Source organism: Ammodytes marinus (genome assembly GCF_949987685.1).
Source record: "Ammodytes marinus genome assembly, chromosome: 13".
Classification (NCBI taxonomy): domain Eukaryota; kingdom Metazoa; phylum Chordata; class Actinopteri; order Uranoscopiformes; family Ammodytidae; genus Ammodytes; species Ammodytes marinus.
The window spans coordinates 2,603,151-2,625,094 of record NC_137217.1 but is presented as its reverse complement, the minus strand read 5'-3'; the positions used below and the strand labels follow the sequence as shown (position 1 = coordinate 2,625,094).

Here is a 21,944-nt window from a genome sequence, read left to right as displayed (position 1 = left end):
CTCCCCTGCTCTGGAATGCACTACCTCCTGACATCCGCTACACTGACTCCATAGCCCTGTTCAAATCTAAACTCAAAACTCACCTTTTCAAATTTGCGTACCCCTCCTGATCTTCCCTTCCCATTTCACCATATCACATTCATCCACTTTATTTGAACTGTTTTTAATGCAATTGATTGTACTGTATTTATCTCATTGTACGGTGTCCTTGAGAGTCGTGAAAGGCGCCTTTAAATAAAATGTATTATTATTATCCCCATAGCACAGGGCTATTCAATAGGCTGCCTGTGAGCTGGATCCGGCCCGCGAAGGAATATTTACTGGCCCCCGCCTTGATGACCGACCCCCAAAAAAAAAAAAAATTTTTTTTTTTTTTTTAGTGATGCACAATTAATGTACTAGCACGTGCGATGTGTGCTTTTGCATGGTCATAACTGCGCGAAAGGCCGCGATCTGCAGTAAATAAATGTGCACGTGTCTCCAAGCGTTTCTCTATCAGCTGCTCTGTGTATGCAGCTTTGCGGGCGCGATTGTACAGCAGTGTAAGTGTATGGTCCATTATTTGTATTTAGTGTGTCTGCATAATATTGCACCAGTAGAACTTTGCATGTTTGCACCAAATTTGTACCTTCACATAGCAAAAATTGCACAACTGTAAAGTCAGTGTCTGTAGTTTTTTTGTATTCAAATAAGCAGTTGTACTGTGCATTGGCATCTTTGAGCAAAATACAGCCAAAATTTGACCCTGGACAGTGACCCCTTGACAGACATATTTGGGGGGGGGGGGGGGAAACACTGTAAGGTGTTGCACTTAGAGTAGCCTACATTTATTTCTATGTTTTTTGATAAGCTGTTGCACTCTTAGTAAACCTAGGCCTACCTGTATTTTGATAAACTGTTGCACTTATAGTACATTTATGTCTATGTATTTTGATAAACTGTTGCACTTAGAGTTCATTTATTTCTATGTATTTTGATAAGCTGTTGAAGAGTTAACCTATTGTGTTTTCCTGAACTGATAAGATTGTTAAACACTTAAACAACAGGCAGCCTATGTTAATCAAATAGGGATTATTTTTGATAAGCTGGTGAACTCTATTTGATAAAATAAAGACAATATATGCACTCCTATGTCGTTTTACAGTATATGTAGCTATTGATGTGATGCTCATCAATTTTAGGCATTTTTTTCTGGCCCCTCATTTTGGATCATTTCCACCAACCGGCCCCCATTCAAAACTAATTGAATAGCCCTGCCATAGCATATGAACCAGGGTACCATTATTGACAATACACCTCCAACACCCTGCATTGTCCCTCAACCCTGCTCTGTGTAGCCTGGACGGGCTCCAATAGACTTTATGCAATGTCTTTTGCAATTGAATTAGTCTTGTTTTAAGTTCTCTCGACATCCTTTTTGAGGATCAGACTCCAGTTCTCCTCTGAGAAGGCAATATTAAGATCAGCTTCCCATGTCAATCTGAGTTCTGACAAATCGTCCTCAGAGTTAAGAAGCAGTATGGAATAATATGCTGCTGCCTCATGACCCTTCCCAAAGATATTTAATATGCGATGCCAGATGTCCAAACTAGGGGGAGCCACAGAGGCCGAACCGAAGGTCTGTATCAGCAGATGTCTCAGCTGCAAGTAACACCAGAACTGATTTTGTGGGATATCAAATTGTCTTTTTATATTTTCAAATGATCTAATTATTCCCCCTTCATACAGATCACCTAGAACCTTGACTCCTTTTCGATACCACAGTTTCCAGAAGAAGGGTTCTTTGTCAAAACGAAGTTTAGGATTGAACCAGATTCCTGCATGTAAATGAAGATAGGGATTGACTCTGTGAACCTGCGCGACCCTCCTCCAGGTCCATTGTAAATGTGAGACAACTGGATGTGTGTTTACTTCTGAGGGCAACTTAGCTGTGATGAAATGCAGTGGGGAGAGTGGGTCACATAACCCACTCTCTAAAGGCGAAGACACACTGAGCCGAGAACCGACCGTCGCCAGAAAATGGATTTGGGTGATTCAGTCCGCTCCAGTCTCCCCGTCGCGGTCCAAAAAGTGCGAGAACACACGAGCCGACTACCACTCGCGGCTTCATTAGCTTGTGCGTTAGCTTTCGGGCAAAACTCGACAGCAACAGCAGGTTACCATTTTTTTTGCTGCTGCCTTTGGGCATTTTGTCCTCCTTTGTCACAGAGTATACTAAGGTCCGAAAAAATCTGACTCGCAATGTATTTTAAAGTTTCACCGTCAGGGCAGGCAGAGCATGTCTTTCAAGCAGCCTTCTACATAATTTGCGTCACGTGACCCCCCCCCCCCCCCTGTTCTTTATGTTTTGACAGCAAAAAGCATAATTATCGTGAGTAAGCGGACTAATTAAAACTTTGTGACCGCCACATAAAAAAGAACAGCGCTAAGAAACTGCATTGCCGTCTGTCATGAGTGCAGCAAAGAGCACACATGTATGGACCGGTAGTGTTTGGATGCCTGCCTGCTTACCCCTGGAACACACATCCAATGTCTACTGCATGTCTGCGTCTGACTTTTTTTTCGTTGGCCGTGTTAAAACTGGGGTGGAGGATTTGGGAAGAAAATGACAGTTGGGATATAGATTTGAATCCAAAACTTCAACCGCTCCACTTGTTCTCTTTGGTCCCTCCCCTATGGTCCCTCCCTGACACGCTCTACACCAACAAAGTCGTGCCAAAGTGAATGGACAGTCCCAACAGCCAATAAGAACAGAGAATCGGAGCCTCGCTCTGATTGGTCAAAGTGTCAGCTCATGTTAACTTTGACCAATCAGAAATCATATACCCCAGCTTTAACACACTACAGCTCCACACATCCAACCTCCTCCTGGAGGCGCGTCTGCTGCGACGTACCACTTCACCTCAGGATGCGGAGCCTATTATTTTGAGACACACATGTCTCTCAGGTCTCTCTGCTTTAACTGATAGAGAAATACTCATAGTCATACCAGCAGCATTGATTGTTGTTTTACGATTTTTTTTTAATATAGTTTTACCATATTCAGGAGCTATTTAGCATTGACCATTTATGGTAGATTGTGGGATGAAACTGGGAGAAGTGGGAAGACACGGGGCGGAGATCATGTGCGCACACTTCACTGCAGGTGGGTATTTATAAAGGAAAGATTGAGCACAAGCGTGCGCCGCATGGTTTTATAAATCTCAAATCACAAAATGTATTATATTTGAGTATGCACATTCTGAGATGTGAAGAAAAAGTAGACATGTAATTTCTCCTTATTGAAGTCAGTGTTTTATGAATTTAACCAAGACTACTATCTTTCCCTCACTTCAACCAAGTTCTATGAGTTTATTAAATATTAAGCCGTATCAATTGTATTCATGCTTCAACGTAGTAGGAAAACAAATGAAATACTTTGTCATGAAACAAATGCCCACTATTTCTCACATTGATGATGTTGATCACTGAAGCATTTGTTTTTAAAGGTGCCTTGTTGCTATGCTAGAAAAATTAAAGAACCATCAACATCAGTGTTGTCCAAAGTTTGAAAGAAAATATTCAACTAAAGCTGCATCACCTATAGTAGTTCTTTTTAAAGTGTTGTCATTTGGAATTACTGCTGAAAAGAGGTAACACTGTCTAGTCTTGGTGAAAATTGATCTTTGGCAATCCATATGTGTGGTTTTAGACCATTTACCTGAGTGTCCCTGAATTGATTATGGGGTAAGTGAGGTGGATTGCGTCTGCCACAGTGTCTTTTATAATACTGAGTGGTGCCGAAACTTGTACATTTTTAAAGTGTTCAATGAGCAAAACTCCATCTTCTCAACTTATTGAGTCATAAAATGTCCTTTTCTTAGAGCATGTCAACTCCAATGGCCAGAAATAATTACACAATCTTTCCATGCAAATAAGCTAGTTAGGAAAAGTGTCTTTTAGCAGGAGTTATTTTTTGTGAAAATAGTGCGGCTGTTGTGTTGTTAATGTTAGCCATGGGAAAAAAGGTTGTTAACGCATACATTTGTCCAATGTTTCTCATTGAACACTATTCTACACAAATATTGACATACGTGCCATTTCATTAGAAGTTTTGTGATAATTCAGTAAATGCTGTCTTTCTCATGTCTCTGCCTTTTCTTCATATGTTTTTCCCCCAGACACTCCACGCAGCAGCAAACAAACAAAGTTATCACCAGCACCAGCCAACTCATCAAACAGCTCTCTGATATCATCACCGGGTCTTCACGGGTATTTTATGTTTCTCATTACTTCCTCATTCACTGTCATCTTGATGAATGAACTGTGGATTCACTAACATTTGAGCTACTTAAAGCTAATCCTCTTCTCTTCTCTTCTCTTCTCTTCTCTTCTCTTCTCTTCTTTTTTTTTTTGCACAGCAAGACCGTCTGCACCTGACCAGAGTAAAGACAGAACTCTCAGAATCTGTACAGCGCTATGGAGATCTGCAGAAGGTATCCACATATGATTTGCTCTAATTCATTCATTTGTATGATCAATTCATTCGTATACATACTGAGATAAAACGGAGCTGGTCCATTTGCAGAAAGTTGTACATAGTTGAAGTGCTATACGTAGTTCTTGCACATATGGGCAAAATATAAAATGACCTCTTAGATAAGGAATAAAAGGAGCCTTTTTGACCCTGTCTCTTCATTGGCTTCTCCTTTTAGAAAATTGCAGAGCGTTCAAGAGCCCTGCTCCCTCCAGCACAGAGCGACAAGAAGAAGGTGAGCAGATATGTCTATTGAAAGTCTTGCCCTTTTTTTCACTGTCATTTATAAAATAGCAGGATGATGAGATGGCATTTCTCTGCTCCAATGCATCCTCACAAGGGCTCCTTTGAAGCTCTGTCTAGTGTCTTCAACTCTCTCTCATATTACAGTGGACTCCATTCATCATAGCCAACTCATATGCACTGCTGAAATGACTTTTATTTTATTGGAATCGGAATTGGTTGGCACAAGTTTATTTCCACTGTGAAAGCTGAAAGTAAGGGGGGCGGGGGGGATTCATCTTTATTTTTGTTCAATAATTAAAGGAAATCTGTATTACAGATGACTAGATGTGAAAGAATGCTCATATTTCTATAATGAAAACAAGACAATAAATCAAATGTATTGATCTCAAACTCAAAAAACACATTGTTCAAAAAAAATTATTGATCTCTGTAAATGGGGCAATTAAAGCAGCAAGTTAATAAATATGGGAGAACGGGGGAATGTGATACATCGGGTAATGTGAGACACCCCCTGTATCTAGGCAATGGAACACATTTTTGGTCATTTGAGATATATGTTTTCAAGCCCCTCTCATTTCCCTTTGGCCATGAAAGAGAGGACCTCATGGTGATGTTGTAAGCATGTTTTTTTCACAAAAAAAAATTTTTTGCATGTAAAAGTAAATATTCTTACTGTCAACTTAATCGATTGTTGTGCCAAAGCAAATTGATTCAAGTAGAAAAACTTTTATCATACATGTTGATGAACTATCAACATATGAAACCATGTGATGATGATAACTGAAGATTAGCCTGAATTGCTGATAGAGGTAGTTTTTTCTCAAATTGTGACAGTGGGGTAAAGTGAGACAAATGCTGTGGGGCAAAGTGAGATGTCTGTGCCCTCTTTTAATGAATCCATTATATTTGAGGTAGCAAGGAGACTAGTTTGAATAAGACAAAAGACAATGTGGGCTGGAGGTGGGGGGTTGATGGTTGAAGGAGTGTCAGCAAGGGCATGGTTTGTATGTGGGGGACAGAAGAGTGACCTTTAACATCAATAGACTCTAAGTAATGTGTCTTTGTTCAATGAATGATCCCAATGAAACAAATGCAGAAAAATATTCATCAAAGACTCAAAAGATGGAGAAAGACACCTCGGTCTAGTCCTGTGTTCTGAGTCCCAGGCTGTTCTAGCTGGTTCTGATTGTTATTTGCTCTGACCCCCAGACACTAGCTGGCTCTAAGGGTCCTGTGTTCTGACCCCCAGACTGTGTTTTAATCTTACTGGTTCTATCTGTCATTTGAATGTAAATGATTAACAGACTCCCCATTAACATGGGGAGTCTGGCGAAAATGAAGCGTCTCTTCAACACTCCATGTTTTTGAAGCCAGTCGAGGCCAACGAGATAAGGGAGATATTGCTCGGAATGAAAACAAAGACCTCTAGAGACGCGCTTGGGTTTCACATGAAAGTAATCAAATCAGTGCAAGAAAGTATTATTAAACCCCTAGCACACCTCTTTAACCTATCTTTTCAAACAGGAATTTTTCCTTCTAACATGAAAGTAGCTAAGGTTATACCATTACATAAGAATGGTGATGAACATTCATTTACTAATTATAGACCAGTCTCACTTTTAACACAATTTTCTAAAATTCTGGAAAAGTTATTCAGCAATAGACTTGATGAATTCATTACTAAACATCAACTTCTGTATGACAGTCAATTCGGCTTTAGAAAGAATCATTCCACCGCACTGGCCTTGGCTGAATCGGTAGAAATTATTAGTAATGCTATTGATCACAAATTGTACTCTATAGGAATTTTCTTAGACCTCAAAAAAGCATTCGACACTATTAATCATGACATCCTTCTTAATAAACTGGAGAAATATGGCATTCGAGGTTTGGCACATGACTGGGTCAGAAGTTATTTACATGACAGGAAACAATTTGTGAAATTAGGGGAGTTCACATCGACATGCTTAGATATTGTTTGTGGGGTCCCTCAGGGGTCAATCTTGGGGCCGAAATTATTCCTGCTTTATATAAATGACATATATAAAGTGTCGAAAGTCTTAAGGTTGATTTTATTTGCGGACGACACAAACATCTTCTATTCGGGGAAAGATCTGAATAATATGGTTGAGATCGTAAACAGTGAATTGACTAAGTTACATGGGTGGTTAAACCGAAATAAGTTATCACTAAATTTAGAAAAAACTAAATTCATGATGTTTGGCAGGAGAGCATCAGATGTCGCTGTAAAAATCAAGGTAAATGGGATTGAAATTCAAAGGGTCAAGCAACACAAAGTCCTAGGGGTAATAATTGACGATAAATTAAGCTGGAAACCACAAGTTAGCCATCTCAGGGGCAAAATAGCCAGGAGTATTTCTATACTTTGGAAAGCACAACATTGTTTCAATCAAAAGGCCTTGCTTGTATTATACTGGAGTTTAGTTTCCCCACATCTGCATTACTGTGCTGAAATATGGGGAAACACTTACAAAGGTACATTGCACCCGTTGGAGATTCTTCAAAAGAAAGCAATACGAATTATTTACCAAGCCAATTACAGGGCACACACTAATAACTTTTTTATTGAAGGCAGAATTCTCAAATTACGTGATGTGGTAAATTACCACACAGTACAAATTATTTACAAGGCTTCAAAGAAAAGCCTTCCTAACAGTTTACAAGCAATGTTTGAAGACAGAGAAGTTTCGCATGATTTAAGAAGAAAAGGTAAATTCACTGAGAAAAATATACGGACCACACTTAAATCCTTTTCGATATCTGTAAATGGTATTAAGCTGTGGAATGGACTTGATGAAGTTGTCACAGGGAGTTGCAGTTTGCGCAATTTCAAAGCAAATTATGTTTCAAAAATTATTGAAAATTACAGACTAATAACCTGAGCACAATGTCAATGTCACTTTCATTACAATGTTGTAACAAATAATACAGGCCAGCAGACAGACTTGTTTTGGAATACTTTTGCAGAAGTGTTTAGACTACCAGTTTAGTAATGGAACAGGCCAAATACAAGGCCACTTCACACTTCACACTTTATACACTTGGCATTGTCACAGAAAAACTGAACTGTGCTGAACTGATTTTAAAAGCTGAAGCAATTAGATTAAAATTGACTGTGTATTGGACTGCAGATTCTTAAAAAAAAAAGTATATGTATATATATATATATATATATATATGTGTGTGTATATATATATATATACATATATAGCTATATATATATAAAAAATAATGTTTTTTGTTTGTTTTATTTTTATTTTGTAACAGTAATCTGTGTATCTGAATCCGAATTTGATGAAAATGGGGGCGGGACCTGATAAGCCTTTGGCTTCTTCCGTCTCCCTTCGGACAACACAAAGTATGATGTATGAATATTTGCAAGAGAAAATTGTGTATTGTGTGGAATTGTCCGAAAGAATAATAATAAATAAATAAATAAATTAAATATGAATTATATGTTGTAGAGTGGAAAAAGTAAGTGGATCAGTTCACCCCCTTGTCAGACTGCTAGATTGACAACTTAATTAACCAATCAGAAGCTGCCTTCCATTAAGGGACAAACATTACTTCAGAAGGGGGACCCTGATTGGCCTAGTCATTTTTTGACCTCCCCATGGATATTGGAGAAAGTCCAGACCGATCTGTGAGTGAGACAGGAATGTGAAGCTCGGGAGATTAGGCTGGTCTCCCAAGGCTTAAGGATTTTGTCCATGCGTCGTTCTACTTCAACACGTACAATTATTGTGCCACTTCCTTGTTTTGCTCTCATTTGCTTTACTTGTCCATTCTCAATGTGCATTCATCCAATTTTAATATTGTGATGACTTGCTCTACCTATTTTCTTAAGAGGAATATGAGATTTTATTTTCAGCAAATTCTTTATAAACATTTTTTGATCACCTTCCTTTTCACATCTGTACCTTTGCTTGATTTTTGCAGAAGTTCAACAATGTAAGTCGATCCTGATATGAGGAAATGTATTTTGCTAGATCCCCATCTTACATAGGAGTGATGATGACATCTGCCAATCTGTTCTTTTCTGTGTTGGAGAGAGAGTAAACGTGTCCCTTGGGGGGCATGGCTCCAGGCAAAGTGCCTACGGCACAATCATACTGCCTGTGGGGTGGAAGGTACTTACTAAAGACTTCCTTTAAGTCTAGACAATCGGGAGAAGCAGAAGAAAGATCAAGAAAATCCTCCGTCCTGTCAGTTTCTGGAGAGAGACAACAACGACGGTGGCTCAGTTGGTAGGGCGGGTTGGCCAATGATCCAAGGGTTGGCAGTTCGATCCCTGCCCGATCACCTGTGTCATGGTTGTTGTGTCCTTGGGCAAGACACTTCACCCTCCTTGCCTGGCGTGAATGTGTATGACTGCTGTATGTTTGAGGTCGTGGTCGGAGGGGCTGTTGGCGCGGAATGGCAGCCACGCTTCCGTCAGTCTGCCCCAGGGCAGCTGTGGCTACTATCGTAGTTTACCACCACCGGTGTGAATGAATTGAACCTGGAACCCTGTAAGCGCTTTGAGTCCTAAGGGAATAAAGCGCTATATAAATCCTATCCATTATTATTATATGTTAAAAAAAAATCCCTGTTGGAGGTCTTTAGTCAGTTTTCTGGCTATAAACTTAACTTGAGTAAGAGCGAACTCTTTCCGATTAATAAAGAAGCTCTTAAACTTGATTATACAGCTCTCCCACTCAAAGTGGTGACAGATCAGCTGAGTTACCTTGGGGTATGTTTTACCAGAAATTTTAAAAACCTATTTAAATCGAACTTCCTCAAATTATTGGATCAGGCGAAGCAAATATTATCGAAGTGGTCTCCTCTGGCTTTCTCTCTTATAGGTAGAATAAGTTCAATTAAAATGACATTACTCCCAAAGTTCCTATATTTATTCCAATGTCTCCCCATCTTTCTTCCTAAATCCTTTTTTCAGGCCCTTGACTCTTTAATGATAAATTATATTTAGAATGGTAAACACCCTCGGTTACGGAAAGCTTTTCTTCAAAGACCCAAACAAACAGGTGGAATGGCTCTCCCTAATTTCCAATACTATTACTGGGCGGCTAATATCCGTTCTCTAATGTATTGGGTGCATTTTCACCTTGACGACTCAGCCCCAGTCTGGGTAACAATGGAGTCCAGCGCTATTAGCCCACTGTCTCTATCTGCCTTCTTAAGCGCCGCACTTCCACTCTCTTCGGCGATTCCCAACAGTAGTCCCGTGATTAAGCACTCCCTTCGAATTTGGACCCAATTTAGGAAGAATTTTGGAATGCAGAATTTTTCACTTTTCAGTCCAATTGCAGCTAATCATTTGTTTACTCCCTCGACGGTGGATGGTGCATTCAAGATCTGGCATAAAAAAGGCTTAAAATGCATCGGTGATTTATTTATTAATGATCTATTTGTTAGTTTTTCTCAATTGACAAAAAATGTTGGTATAGAAAAGACTAATTTTTTCCGATATCTGCAAATTAGGAATTTTACGCAGAAGTTAATTCCCCAATTCCCTCACAAACCCCCAGCCAATCATGCCGATTTGTTTTTCTCTGTAAACCCCACATTAAAAGGCTCAATTTCTGTGTTTTTCAACCTTATTTCAAAGTTGCATAGCCCTTCATTAGCAGCTATAAGAACTCTGTGGGAGCAGGACCTTGGTTCTGCCTTCACAGATCACATGTGGGATTCAGTCTTGGATCAGATACATTCTACCTCTATGTGCGCACGACATGCTCTAGTGCAATTTAAAGTAGTACATCGTATCCACATATCTAAAACTAAATTAGCTCGTATGATAGCTGTAAGAACGCACCGGCATCACTCTTTCATATGTACTGGTTGTGTCCCACCTTGACTGAGTTCTGGACATCAGTTTTTCAAACAATCTCTGAAGTATTGCAGCATCAAATTGAGCCGAACCCTTTCACCGCAATTTTTGGCATTGCTCCAAATCCGGGCTTGCCTAAAGTGAAGCTGAAGGTTCTGGCCTTCACCTCGCTGCTTGCTCGCAGAGCTATTTTACTCAAGTGGAAAGATCCTGCTCCTCCTTCCCACTCACACTGGATTAAGGACATTATGTCATGTATGAATTTAGAGAAGATACGTTATACGGCCCAGGGATCGGAGATTACATTTGACAAGATTTGGCGCCCCTTCATGAATTATTTTGACAGACAGACAACAATAGTACAGGAGTAGCAACCCCCTCCCCTCTTTTTTTTTTAATTTAATTTTTTTATTGAATGTTTATTTTTGTTTCTTGTAGCGTGTATTTTGTCTATGTAAATTTCTTACATTGTGTATTGTTGTTTTTTTTGTTGTTTTTTTGTTTTTTTCTTTGTGTGCTGCAGGATTGGTTGTGGGTGGGGGTGGGATGTGGGCGGGGTGTGTTCGGGGGGGGGGGGTTAGGGGAAAAAATAATTAATCATTGTATTGTATTTGCTTTGCAAATTCTTTTGATGAATAAAAAAAACCTTTGAAAGAGAAAAAAAAATCCCTATTCACCTAGAGTGTCTTGCCTTAAATGTAAACCGTCTATCAAAGTGGGACACATCAACAGATGTAGCCTACACATAGGCAGTGTCACACAGTCTTTGAAATGGCTGTCACATCGCTCGTCAATGTGATTTATGTTATTTCTTTAATATTTGTTGCGCCATATAATCCTCTATTCTTTATGGGCAAAGCAGGTGATTTTTTTTATTGGTAATTGCAGCTTGAAGGCAGCAGCATTTATCATTGCAAACAAAATGAAGGGCATGTTTGCATCTTACATAGACTTTAGCTCGTTTAGTTGTTAGTTTCTAACGAATTTAAAACATTATGTGTAAGCGATCATGTTTACATTCACCGGTAGCAGAGCTATCCGAGACCGTGCTAGTTTAAATGGAAACTGCTATTGACACACGCTAACTGAAATTAGCGTCACTGTCGAGGAAGTGTTTAACTATACCTCCTTGAGGGTTTTACTATTTGCAGTGTTTCCCACTAATGTATCATTCCGTGGCGGGCCGCCACACTTTCATTTTGCCCCGCCACACTTTCACTTTCACTTTCACTTTCATTTTTTTTTTTTTTTTTTGATATATGTATATTTTACTATTTAAAAATATACATGTATACATTTCATTTGCAATGCGCAAGTTTCACTTGGAAACAATAGCATTTCCGCATAAAAATCTTTAACGTGGGATTCGCGCTGTGATCTCAAGAAACAATATTTCCTTCAATCATGGACGTATTATCAAAGCGCCGCTTGAGGGATCGAGGCTTCAATCTCCCCGAGTCAATCAGCCCCTCCCCCTGCTGTGTCAACACGCGCTGTGACTGTATTCATAAGTAGCTATTTTCTGCAATTTTTCAATAACAATTCATTCTGCGCTCTTTGAGCACCCTCTGCTGGAAAGAATATTGTGAGCTATCCTTCGTGATTGTAGTCACAGTTATTTGAGTACTAGTAATTCAACAATCTAATAAAACAAAAGGGCGCTTGTGTTCACTCTTTTGAACCACAGGTAACCACCACCTTTGCTTCATTTTTTTGATGGCTCAAATGTGTATCATAGAAAATTATTTATTCATTAACCATTGATAAGTGTGTTAAACTCCATCTTAAAGCTCCCATATTATACACTTTTCGGTACTATTATACACCATATTATATGGTCTTAGTGGTCCCTAATACGTTTTTCTTTAATTGTTTGCTGAAAAAAACTTTCAGATAATTTATTGTACTATGCTGATGTTCAGCTAATCTCACAATGGCCTATTTTTTTAAAAGAGCTGCAGCTCCCCTCGTAAATATACAATCTTTGAGCTGCCCCCGCCCCCTGTCCGGAAGCGAAGCCAGATACGCCTCGCCCTCTGTCTGTCAGGGCCGTGGACCAATAAGAAATAGGGGTGTGGGCTGCACAGTGGAAGCTTCTGGCTTTCCAGTTTGTGAGGTCAGAAAAGGGGAAAATTCTGACTGGAGTATATTGGGGGGGAGGGGTGGGGGTTTCAGAAAGGGGGAGAGTGAGAACAGGAGAGATTGTTATTTTTTTAAATATTTTGGCAGTCTCTAGGCACACCGTGGACCCATGGATATGTTAGAACACATTTAAAAAGTGCATTTAGCATAATATGTGACCTTTAATCACCATTTATATAGGAATAGTGTTCCTCAAAGTACACCAGATTGATGCATTTAACATTTAAAAGGTACAACATTTTCTTCCGGGGGAGCATACCTTAACCGTTTTTGTTTGAATAATTCCTCATTAAAAAGACCATTCAAACAGCAACTTTTTCCTCATGTTTTTGAGAATATACTGTAGGGCAGGGCTATTCAATTAGTTTTGAATGGGGGCCGGTTGGTGGAAATGATCCAAAATGAGGGGCCAGAAAAAAATGCCTAAAATTGATGAGCATCACATCAATAGCTACATATACTGTAAAACACTACAACGACATAGGAGTGCATATATTGTCTTTATTTTATCAAATAGAGTTCACCAGCTTATCAAAAATAATCCCTATTTGATTAACATAGGCTGCCTGTTGTTTAAGTGTTTAACAATCTTATCAGTTCAGGAAAACACAATAGGTTAACTCTTCAACAGTTTATCAAAATACATAGAAATAAATGTACTCTAAGTGCAACAGCTTATCAAAATACATAGAAATAAATATACTCTTAAATGCAACAGCTTATCAAAATACAGGTAGGCCTAGGTTTACTAAGAGTGCAACAGCTTATCAAAAAACATATAAATAAATGTAGGCTACTCTAAGTGCAACACCTTACAGTGGTTCCCCCAAAAAATGTGTTTGTCAAGGGGTCACTGTCCAGGGTCATGGGAGGCGCGGCGCGGGGCGCCGCGGCAATAATTTTGGCTCATAATTTTGGCTAATTTTGGCACAGTACAGAAATAAACAACTGCTTATTTGAATACAAAAAAACTACAGACACTGACTTTACAGTTGTGCAATTTTGTTTGCTATGTGAAGGTACAAATGTTGTGCAAACATGCAGACAGAACAAAGCAAAGTTCTACTGGTGCAATATTATGCAGACACACTAAATACAAATAATGGACCATACACTACACGCAAAGCTGCATACACAGAGCAGCTGATAGAGAAAAGCTTGGAGACACATGTGCACATTTATTTACTGCAGATCGCGGCTTTTCGTGCAGTTATGACCATGCAAAAGCACACATCACACGTGCTAGTACATTGATTGTGCACCACTAAAAAAAAATATATATATATATATATTTTTTTTTTTGGTCGGTCGGTAGTCAAGGCGGGGGCGGCCCACGGGCCGCCTATTGAATAGCTGGCTTCTAGTGTGGGCTGAATGTTATTGAAATAATTTCTGTCTGTGGTTCAGACACATTTCTGTCTGTGAACCAGTGTTTCACAACACTGGTTCACAGCCTTACAAAATAGTGCAGGGTTTGAATAGCAGTTGGAGATTAACTCAAGGTAATACTCAGATTCTTTCCTAACCATGTTTGTGAACCTATTTCTGAGTTGTCTAAAAACAGTCCAATTAAACCGTCTAGATCAGCATAGATCTATGTTCAGTAAAATGGCCAGTCCACTCCATACTGGCCGCATGTGTTATACATTTCTGTCCAACTTGTTTCTCTCAGAAAATAAGTCTGACAGTTCATTTGTAAACCAGGGTTTTGATCTATTTTTTACCCTGTGCTTTGTAAGGGGCGCATGCTTGTTCATAATTGAGGTGAAAGTATTGATGAAATATTCGAAGGCCAACTCAACATCAGAAATTTGAGTTGTGAGATGAATGTCGCTATGATGGAGATCATTTTAAAAGGCCTGCTGATTAAAACCTTTAACATTGCGCTAAATAATGAGTTCAGGTTGAGATAGTTTTAAATGAATGCTTCTGATACAGACCTTAAACTTTCTTCTGCTAGCGTTAGAGGTATGGCTTTGTGGGTGGCAAGCTAGATGTTACATTATGTAACTCTGACTCTCTTCATGTATAGCAGCAAGTTGATCAGCGGGTACATTGTGGAAGAATTCATTAAAACTAATACTACAGCACTGCTAGTACGAACAGTCGCAACAGAGATTTTGTATTTTCATTGCTGTAGATGTAGTTGAATGCTTTTTCCATTTGTAGATAGCAGTTCATGAGGTTTCCTGACGTTTGGAAGGTCATACATTATACAGCATTTATTCGAACGATTTGCAGATCAATGCCAATGCTATTGTTTGCTTTCCACCCACAAGTTTAAAATTCATGTCATCAGAGTCAACTGGAATCGACAGCAGCAGCATATTGAGGAAACTTTGAACTTTTGCGCTGCAGGTAAACTTGTGCAATACAGTGTCAGAGTGATTGCCTTGAGAGTCTTTCCCGTCTATGTGATGTACTAATGTATTCCACAGTGTGTGCGTGTGGAGGATGATGTACTAATGTATTATGTATTCCACAGTGTGTGCATGTGGAGGAGGGAGTTCAGTGTGTGGAGGAGCGCTGAGTCAGATTGTGGCCGCAGAGAGCACTGTGACTCAGTCCGGGTCCTTCCCTGTGCTCTGACCCACACTGGTCCCTCCAACATGAATTAGCTGTGCAGTCAGCCATACAAAAGTGGAACATATTAGTTAAGTAAAAATATTAAACGAGGCCTCTTTGAGGTTGTTCTCCCCTTCTCTCTGCCCCTGTTCACACATGTAACAAAGTGTGTAGGTGCAGAGTGTAGAGGTGTTCATGGTTTTAACAGCATCCATCTCAGCCAACCTATACAGTACATTTCACATCAAATAAATGTAGTGGAATAAAGGGTACAATTGTGTAGCCTGGTGAGACCGGCCTGGACAAGAGCCGAGCTCATCCATCTTGTTAACCAGGGACCTCAGAGACGATGGAGGGGAGAAATGCTTCCTACATTTCCTTCCCCTTACTCTCCGTTAGGCAGTGTTATGAGAAAAATGTGTTCATGAGGCTGTATTAATCAAGCAAAGTGTATTTAATCAAACAAACAGAAGCTTCATGTTCTTTGGATCCCAGAACATGGAGGTTCATTCCGATACAGGCAGCATGGTTGCTTCCTGGGTGAGAATGACAAAGTTCAGTAGCAGAAGTCAGTTTACTAAAGGCCAGGACACACCGGCCCGATAATCGCCGTCGGAGAGTCCGGAGGGGGCAGGGACACAAATCTGTTTGGTGTGTGCCGTGACGTCGGTCGTCGTAAATGTCGTCGGGTTTCTTTTCAGGCATCGGACAGTCTTTCAGTCAGAGCAATTTGATTGGTGGAGGGCCAGCAAATCAGTGAAGCCCGGAAGTGAGGCGGGTAGCACAAACGGCTAACAACAGTATCGCATCGCTAGCCATTGTTTTAATGTGTTTGTTTGTTTCGTTCAGCGAGTGCTCGCATGCTTCAACCCTTGTTGACTGCTCGACACCATGCTTGACACTCTCTGCTAAAAATGGTGCTCTTTATGGTCCAGAGATATAAATACGTATTTCTATCTATGTGTATGGACTAGACAGCTGTCCCATCATTTCCGGGCTTCCATATTTTTTGGGGCCACAATACAGATTAGCGCCGCCTGCTGTTATGGAGACATTACGTCCCGCGCAAGCGCAGAGCGTACGGAAAGTCAGTTGTCGGCTCGGTGTGTTCTTGGCACTTTTTTGGCCGCGACGGGCAGACTGGAGCTGCTTGAAACGGCAGACTCCATTTTCGGGTAGTCGGACCGGTGTGTCCTGGCCTTTATGGGTTGGCCTGTCCTGTGAGGGAGAGGGGAGAGGAGGGCGGCACAGAGACAGACTGAAGACACTGCAAGGGGGATGTCTGAGTGTAAGACAAAAGGATAGGTGTAACTTATCTGAGTGGTTTGTGGAATACGCATTCTTCTTGTGGGGTGGGGGATTTGGGTGTGAGAAATACAAGGTTTCTCATTGCACTAATAAGTATTTGAGAAATCTAACATTTCAGTCAGGAGACATACAATATGCAATATTTCTTATTATAGCACCAGCTCTCAATCCCCTGTGTTTCCTCTTTAAATAGTTGGGGATGTGGAATCTTATTCAAAGCAGTAGTCGAGATTTTAGAAAAGTGAAATCAGCTGGTCCCATATGTGAGTAACTTGTTTACTCGTTGCCATTATTTCTTCAGTGCAATGTACACTTTATTACAATACAATTATGACATTATGATTATTTACTATTATTGATATGATGCTATATTTACACATACTACTTTCTGATTTGAATATTTTTACATATAGTCCAGTTATTTCCAGTACTTACATTGTGTACTACATATTGTACAATAATGATCATACTTACTTATTTACTTCTTCTTCTTATATTATATTGTAGATTTGTATTGTTGTTTACACTTTGTGGCCTTGATCACATATTCCTTACACTTGTTTCTTTCTAGTTGTGTTTCTATTCTGAATTGGAGCAATTGTAACAAAGTCAATTTCCCCCCGGGATCAATAAAGTATTTATTTTTCTGATTTTGACCAGATTAACACTCCACCCCCCCCCCCCCCCCACAAAAAAAAAGAACTGCCAGGAGCACGAGTAAACCTCACAAAAAATTGTAGCAGTGCAAAGAGATGGGAAAAAGCTTACACGTTTTGCCCAAATAAATAGTCATTATTGATCCCAAAAAGCGAGGAGCGACTGTAAGCAGCCACCAATGCACTGCCAATTCTAGAACTATTGTTGTACCTACTACCAGTGCTACAATATACAGCACAATCTAATCGCATCTTATCTTGTGTGTGTGTGTGCGTGTGTGTGTGTGTGTGTGTGTGTGTGTGTGTGTGTGTGTGTGTGTGTGTGTGTGTGTGTGTGTGCGTGTGTGTGTGTTCCTACAGAGTCCTCAGACCCCAGCCACTGAGCTGTTTGAGGAGGGTCCACTGTTTGGAGAAGCGGTGGGTTCAGATGGAGGAATCCAGGCCTTCCTGTCTGAGATCAGTGAGGAGGACGTGGAGGTGCTACGCCAACGAGAGGAGGCCCTGCTCAACATTGAAGTAAGAGCCTTGACAATCAGTTCAACTTTAATACATATATTTGAATACATTTCATGCCATTTGAAAAACTACAGTCACCAACATACGCAAAGATCAATCTTTTGTTCAGTACAATCACCTAATAGAAACAACTCTAGTGTCCAGGGGCCTCACTTATCAAACTGTGGACTCACGTGGAAAGGTGGCATACTGAAGAAACTCAGGAAGTGCTTGAGCATTGAAAAAATTCAGATTTATAAAACAGTGTGCACTCATGTCCTACGCCTGTTTCCCTTTATAAATCACATTCAACTGTTTTCACAATTGTCTGGTGACACAGTGTGAGTGTAAAGGCGTCAGAGTGTCAGCGTGTGGGGATCTCTGTCAATGCTGCAGCCTCAGAATGTCGGACTGTGGACCGAATAAAGAAGTAGCGATCCGACATTGAAGTGGACACCAAAATGTGCATAACCTCACACAGCAGTGTTTGTGCCGAGCGGGGGACACTGAGACCCCCCATGAGAAACTGATTTGATTAATCCCTCTTGGCGCAGTGCCGGCGGCCAGGGTCATTAATAAACTAACAGTCCCTTTCAAAACAAAGTTACAACTTGCTTAAGAATAAAGGAAAACACATGGATGAAACAAACTCAAAGCCATACAAAATACACAATATGTGATGTACAGTCTCTCATTACTCCCGTTTCTGTGCGTACGCCTGGGGCAGAGTGTCCGTGGAGAACCGCACTTTCTCCGTCAAGTTTGGTTTTTATAAATCACAAAGTTTGCGTAGAAACGTTTATATATGAGGCCCCTGCTAGCCAATAACTGACTCCAAAACTGCTGGAGATTTGCAGCCTTGTCTGCAATGGCACCGTCCTTTATACAACAATGTAAACTCTGTAGAGGCCTTAACAATAGCTACAGTCAGTACAGTTTGTGCTATCTTTGACTTTTCTAGAAATAAGCAAATTTAAAATTGTGTATATTGTTTTTTAAAGGTCAATCAAACTCATACATATTTTGGTTTTCTGTACATGTTGTGTCTATAGAATAGAGCTGAGGGGTATACTACGAAGCAAACTCAACACAGCCTGGCTCTCTTGATCTGGTTCAATATAACACAAACCCTCGCTCAGAGCTGACCGGTATCACAAAGGCAGTTATCAACCTCATATGTTGAACGAGGGTTTCAGCTTCAGGCTCTGTGCGCGTCCCCATGAAAGGGGGCGTTTGGCCGTCATTTGACTCTGCTTCCGCACAGAATGGACTGATCTTGTGCCGCTAATTTTACACAAACGGACTGATTGCGAGCAGCTGAGTAAAAAAAAAGTGTTTCGCTGACTTCATTAAAGAGGAAGAGTTTGTCTGTCTGAATTATCACGAAAAAGCAGAACACAGAGCCGGAAAAAAACTCTTACTGCAAATAAGGAGAGAGTGAAATGCTGCCAGCATGGAATTTATTTATCTATCTTACCGATCGTTCTCGCAGTGCGTAACGTGACATTATAAAGCAATTAAACGTTGAACTCGGATTTAAACACTACACCATTTAGCCTTATAGATGTATACGCTACTTTGCTATATTTATAGTAGGCTACTACGCCTATAGTCCCACATTTAAGAATGTCATTTAAGTCTGACACTGTCCCCTAATGCAGTGCTTCTCAATTATTTTCTGTCCCCCTAGGGGGGGCATGATTTTTTTTCGCGCCCCCCCTAAATTGAAATACTATTGAGAACCTGCCAATATTTATTTATTTATCTGTACAAAACCACTGTATGAGTTTCTGACACGAGCATTCTGCATACAATCACCTTATTATCAAATTAGATAACAAAAATTAGCTGAGATAACTTCTGCAGCAAAAACATTCAAAGTTCAGTTTATTAGCTCAATTTGTAACATTTAAACAAGACTGCTCAGTCTGTGTGAATCTCAGGACAGAGAAACAAGAGCAAATGATTCACTGAGGTTTGCATTTCATTCAAAACATTTTTAAACTGTAAACATAATTAAGGTGGTGTTTTTTTATTATTATAGGCCAATAGGCCTTCTGTCATGCGATAACCAATAATTCATTAACGTTATTATTAGTCTACTCGCTTGATTTCTTTTTAAATAACCTACAGAGACACTTGGAGACACATGTGGACATTTATTTACAGCAAATCGCGGCCTTTCGCGCGGATATGACCATACACAAGCACACATAGTGCTTGCTAGCACTTAAAAAAAAAAAAAAAAAAACTGTCCTGCCCTAATGAATAGCCTAAAATCACTTTAGTTTTGGGCCACATCAAAATGAATACAATTTTGATTTAGGCTACTTTTCGGACAAATTTAAATATACTGTGAGAAGCTTAACCTGCGAGTCTGCAGCGATGTCCGAACTGTGACAGCTGTCACCTGTCACGTCCCAACTGAATTCATTATTTAATCGGCCTCATCTTCCCCTGATGTTTCAGTGATAGCCTATTTATAGCGCCTCTTCATATGGTAAACGTCATACGCTACTGATGAAAAGAAAGAAGCCCACAGTGAAATAATGTTGCAACCTGTGATGTTATAGAACGCTTCATTAAGAGCCAGTGTGTGTAGATCGCCAGGTAAAATTATTTGAGGTGAGAGCATAGAGTGGCACTGCATACAGTAGGTGCAGGCTAATTTACATTGTCTGCATCAATAACTGTATGCATATGGAAAAAAAACTGCAGCACAATGTTACAGTTCACTCTGCTGTAAGCCTAATCATTAATGTCACTTTAGACTCAACAGACCTCGCTCAGCCCTTAATCTTGCTTCGTAGTATACCCCTCTGCACTGCTGTTTACTAAAGACACATCATAGTCCCACATTGTTTTCCTGGGTGAAATGTTACCACCAATTACCACCAAGGGTTGGCAACTGGTGGCCAACGGGTCATAATTGGCCCACAAGAAATAATATCTGGCCCGCCAGAGTATTCTGATTTTTTTAACCAATATCGAAATGACAGTCCCACATATACGTAAATGATCAACCCCTCAGAAGATATAGCAGACTACTTTTAGTCATGTTGTGAGTGAATGAAAGACACATATTTAGGCCACTTAAGGGAGAAGGAAGTGATATTTTTTGTAAATAAACCTGTTAAATCACTCTATATTCATACAGCAATCACTTAAATAGTATGGGCAGTTCATAACAGGTCTCCCAGTCATTCAGCTTTGCAGTAATTGCCAGATAACATTTGGAGTATCCTACTAGTTTTTATCCAATCAGGAGACAGAGCGCTATAAAGAGGCGGGTCTCTGTGCCCATGAATGATGACTCGCTGCTCTCCATTGCGGCACTATCTTCTGAAGACGGCTGTGTGTTCATGTGGTGGTGATAGGGACGAGGGAGGGGACTGCTAACTGCAGTCACTGACAGGAAGTTAAAAGCACCATATCACTTACCTTTACAGTTATGCATGAATCAGTCTGCAGGCGGCAGGTAGGCTGCAGGCGGCAGGTAGGCTAGACAGCGCCTGGGGCTGAAATAGCAGATGTGTGTAAAAAATAATCAAATAAAAACGCAGCAGTACATCAAACTTATTTTTAGCCTACTTGTATCATATGGCCTGTACCACCATAAACCACCACACTAAAAGCCCTGGACATTTTCTTTAAATTAAAACATGCAGGTATCTAGAATAGACAAATTCTCTACAAAAAAGAAAATAACTATTAGTTTTTTCAGATGTTGCTTCCCAGGATGCCAACACATGCCAGGTTACTAACTAGAAAGTCAGACAATGTCTTTCTCCCTGTCCCACATCCACAAGCGTATTAGTATTTTCTCACAGTACCCCATGCTGCTGCTGGATATTGAATGTTACCAAATTACCAAGGTGTTTTATATAGACCTGTTTGTCAACAACTCACTTTTTGTCCAAATCAGTGAATATCTCCTAACAATCTGGTACCTGTCTGTACTGGGTGCAGACTGAAACATTTCTGTGTGAATACAAGCTTAGGCTATTTACCTGGTATGTAAACAAAGGGAATGAAAACAAAGGGGGCCCACTTTGTATAAATTCCCCTTTTTTATATACCAGTTTACAGAACCTAGGCTCTGTTTCATCACCAGATTTTTTTCAGCGTGCACACAGTACAGACATGTAGCAGACTGTTAGGAGAT

At 40.1% G+C, this 21,944-nt stretch overlaps 1 protein-coding gene across 1 annotated transcript in view; it reads left to right on the top strand.

Moving 5' to 3' along the window:
* Positions 1-21,944, top strand: part of tsnare1 (T-SNARE Domain Containing 1) — a gene marked incomplete at its 3' end in the record, with an annotated part of 188,010 nt that overhangs the window by 68,140 nt on the left and 97,926 nt on the right. The window contains exons 4-7 of the mRNA XM_080038829.1: positions 4,161-4,251; positions 4,401-4,475; positions 4,695-4,751; positions 17,645-17,800. Of these exons, the coding sequence (XP_079894955.1) occupies positions 4,161-4,251; positions 4,401-4,475; positions 4,695-4,751; positions 17,645-17,800 (379 nt within the window). The remainder of the gene's footprint in view (positions 1-4,160; positions 4,252-4,400; positions 4,476-4,694; positions 4,752-17,644; positions 17,801-21,944) is intronic.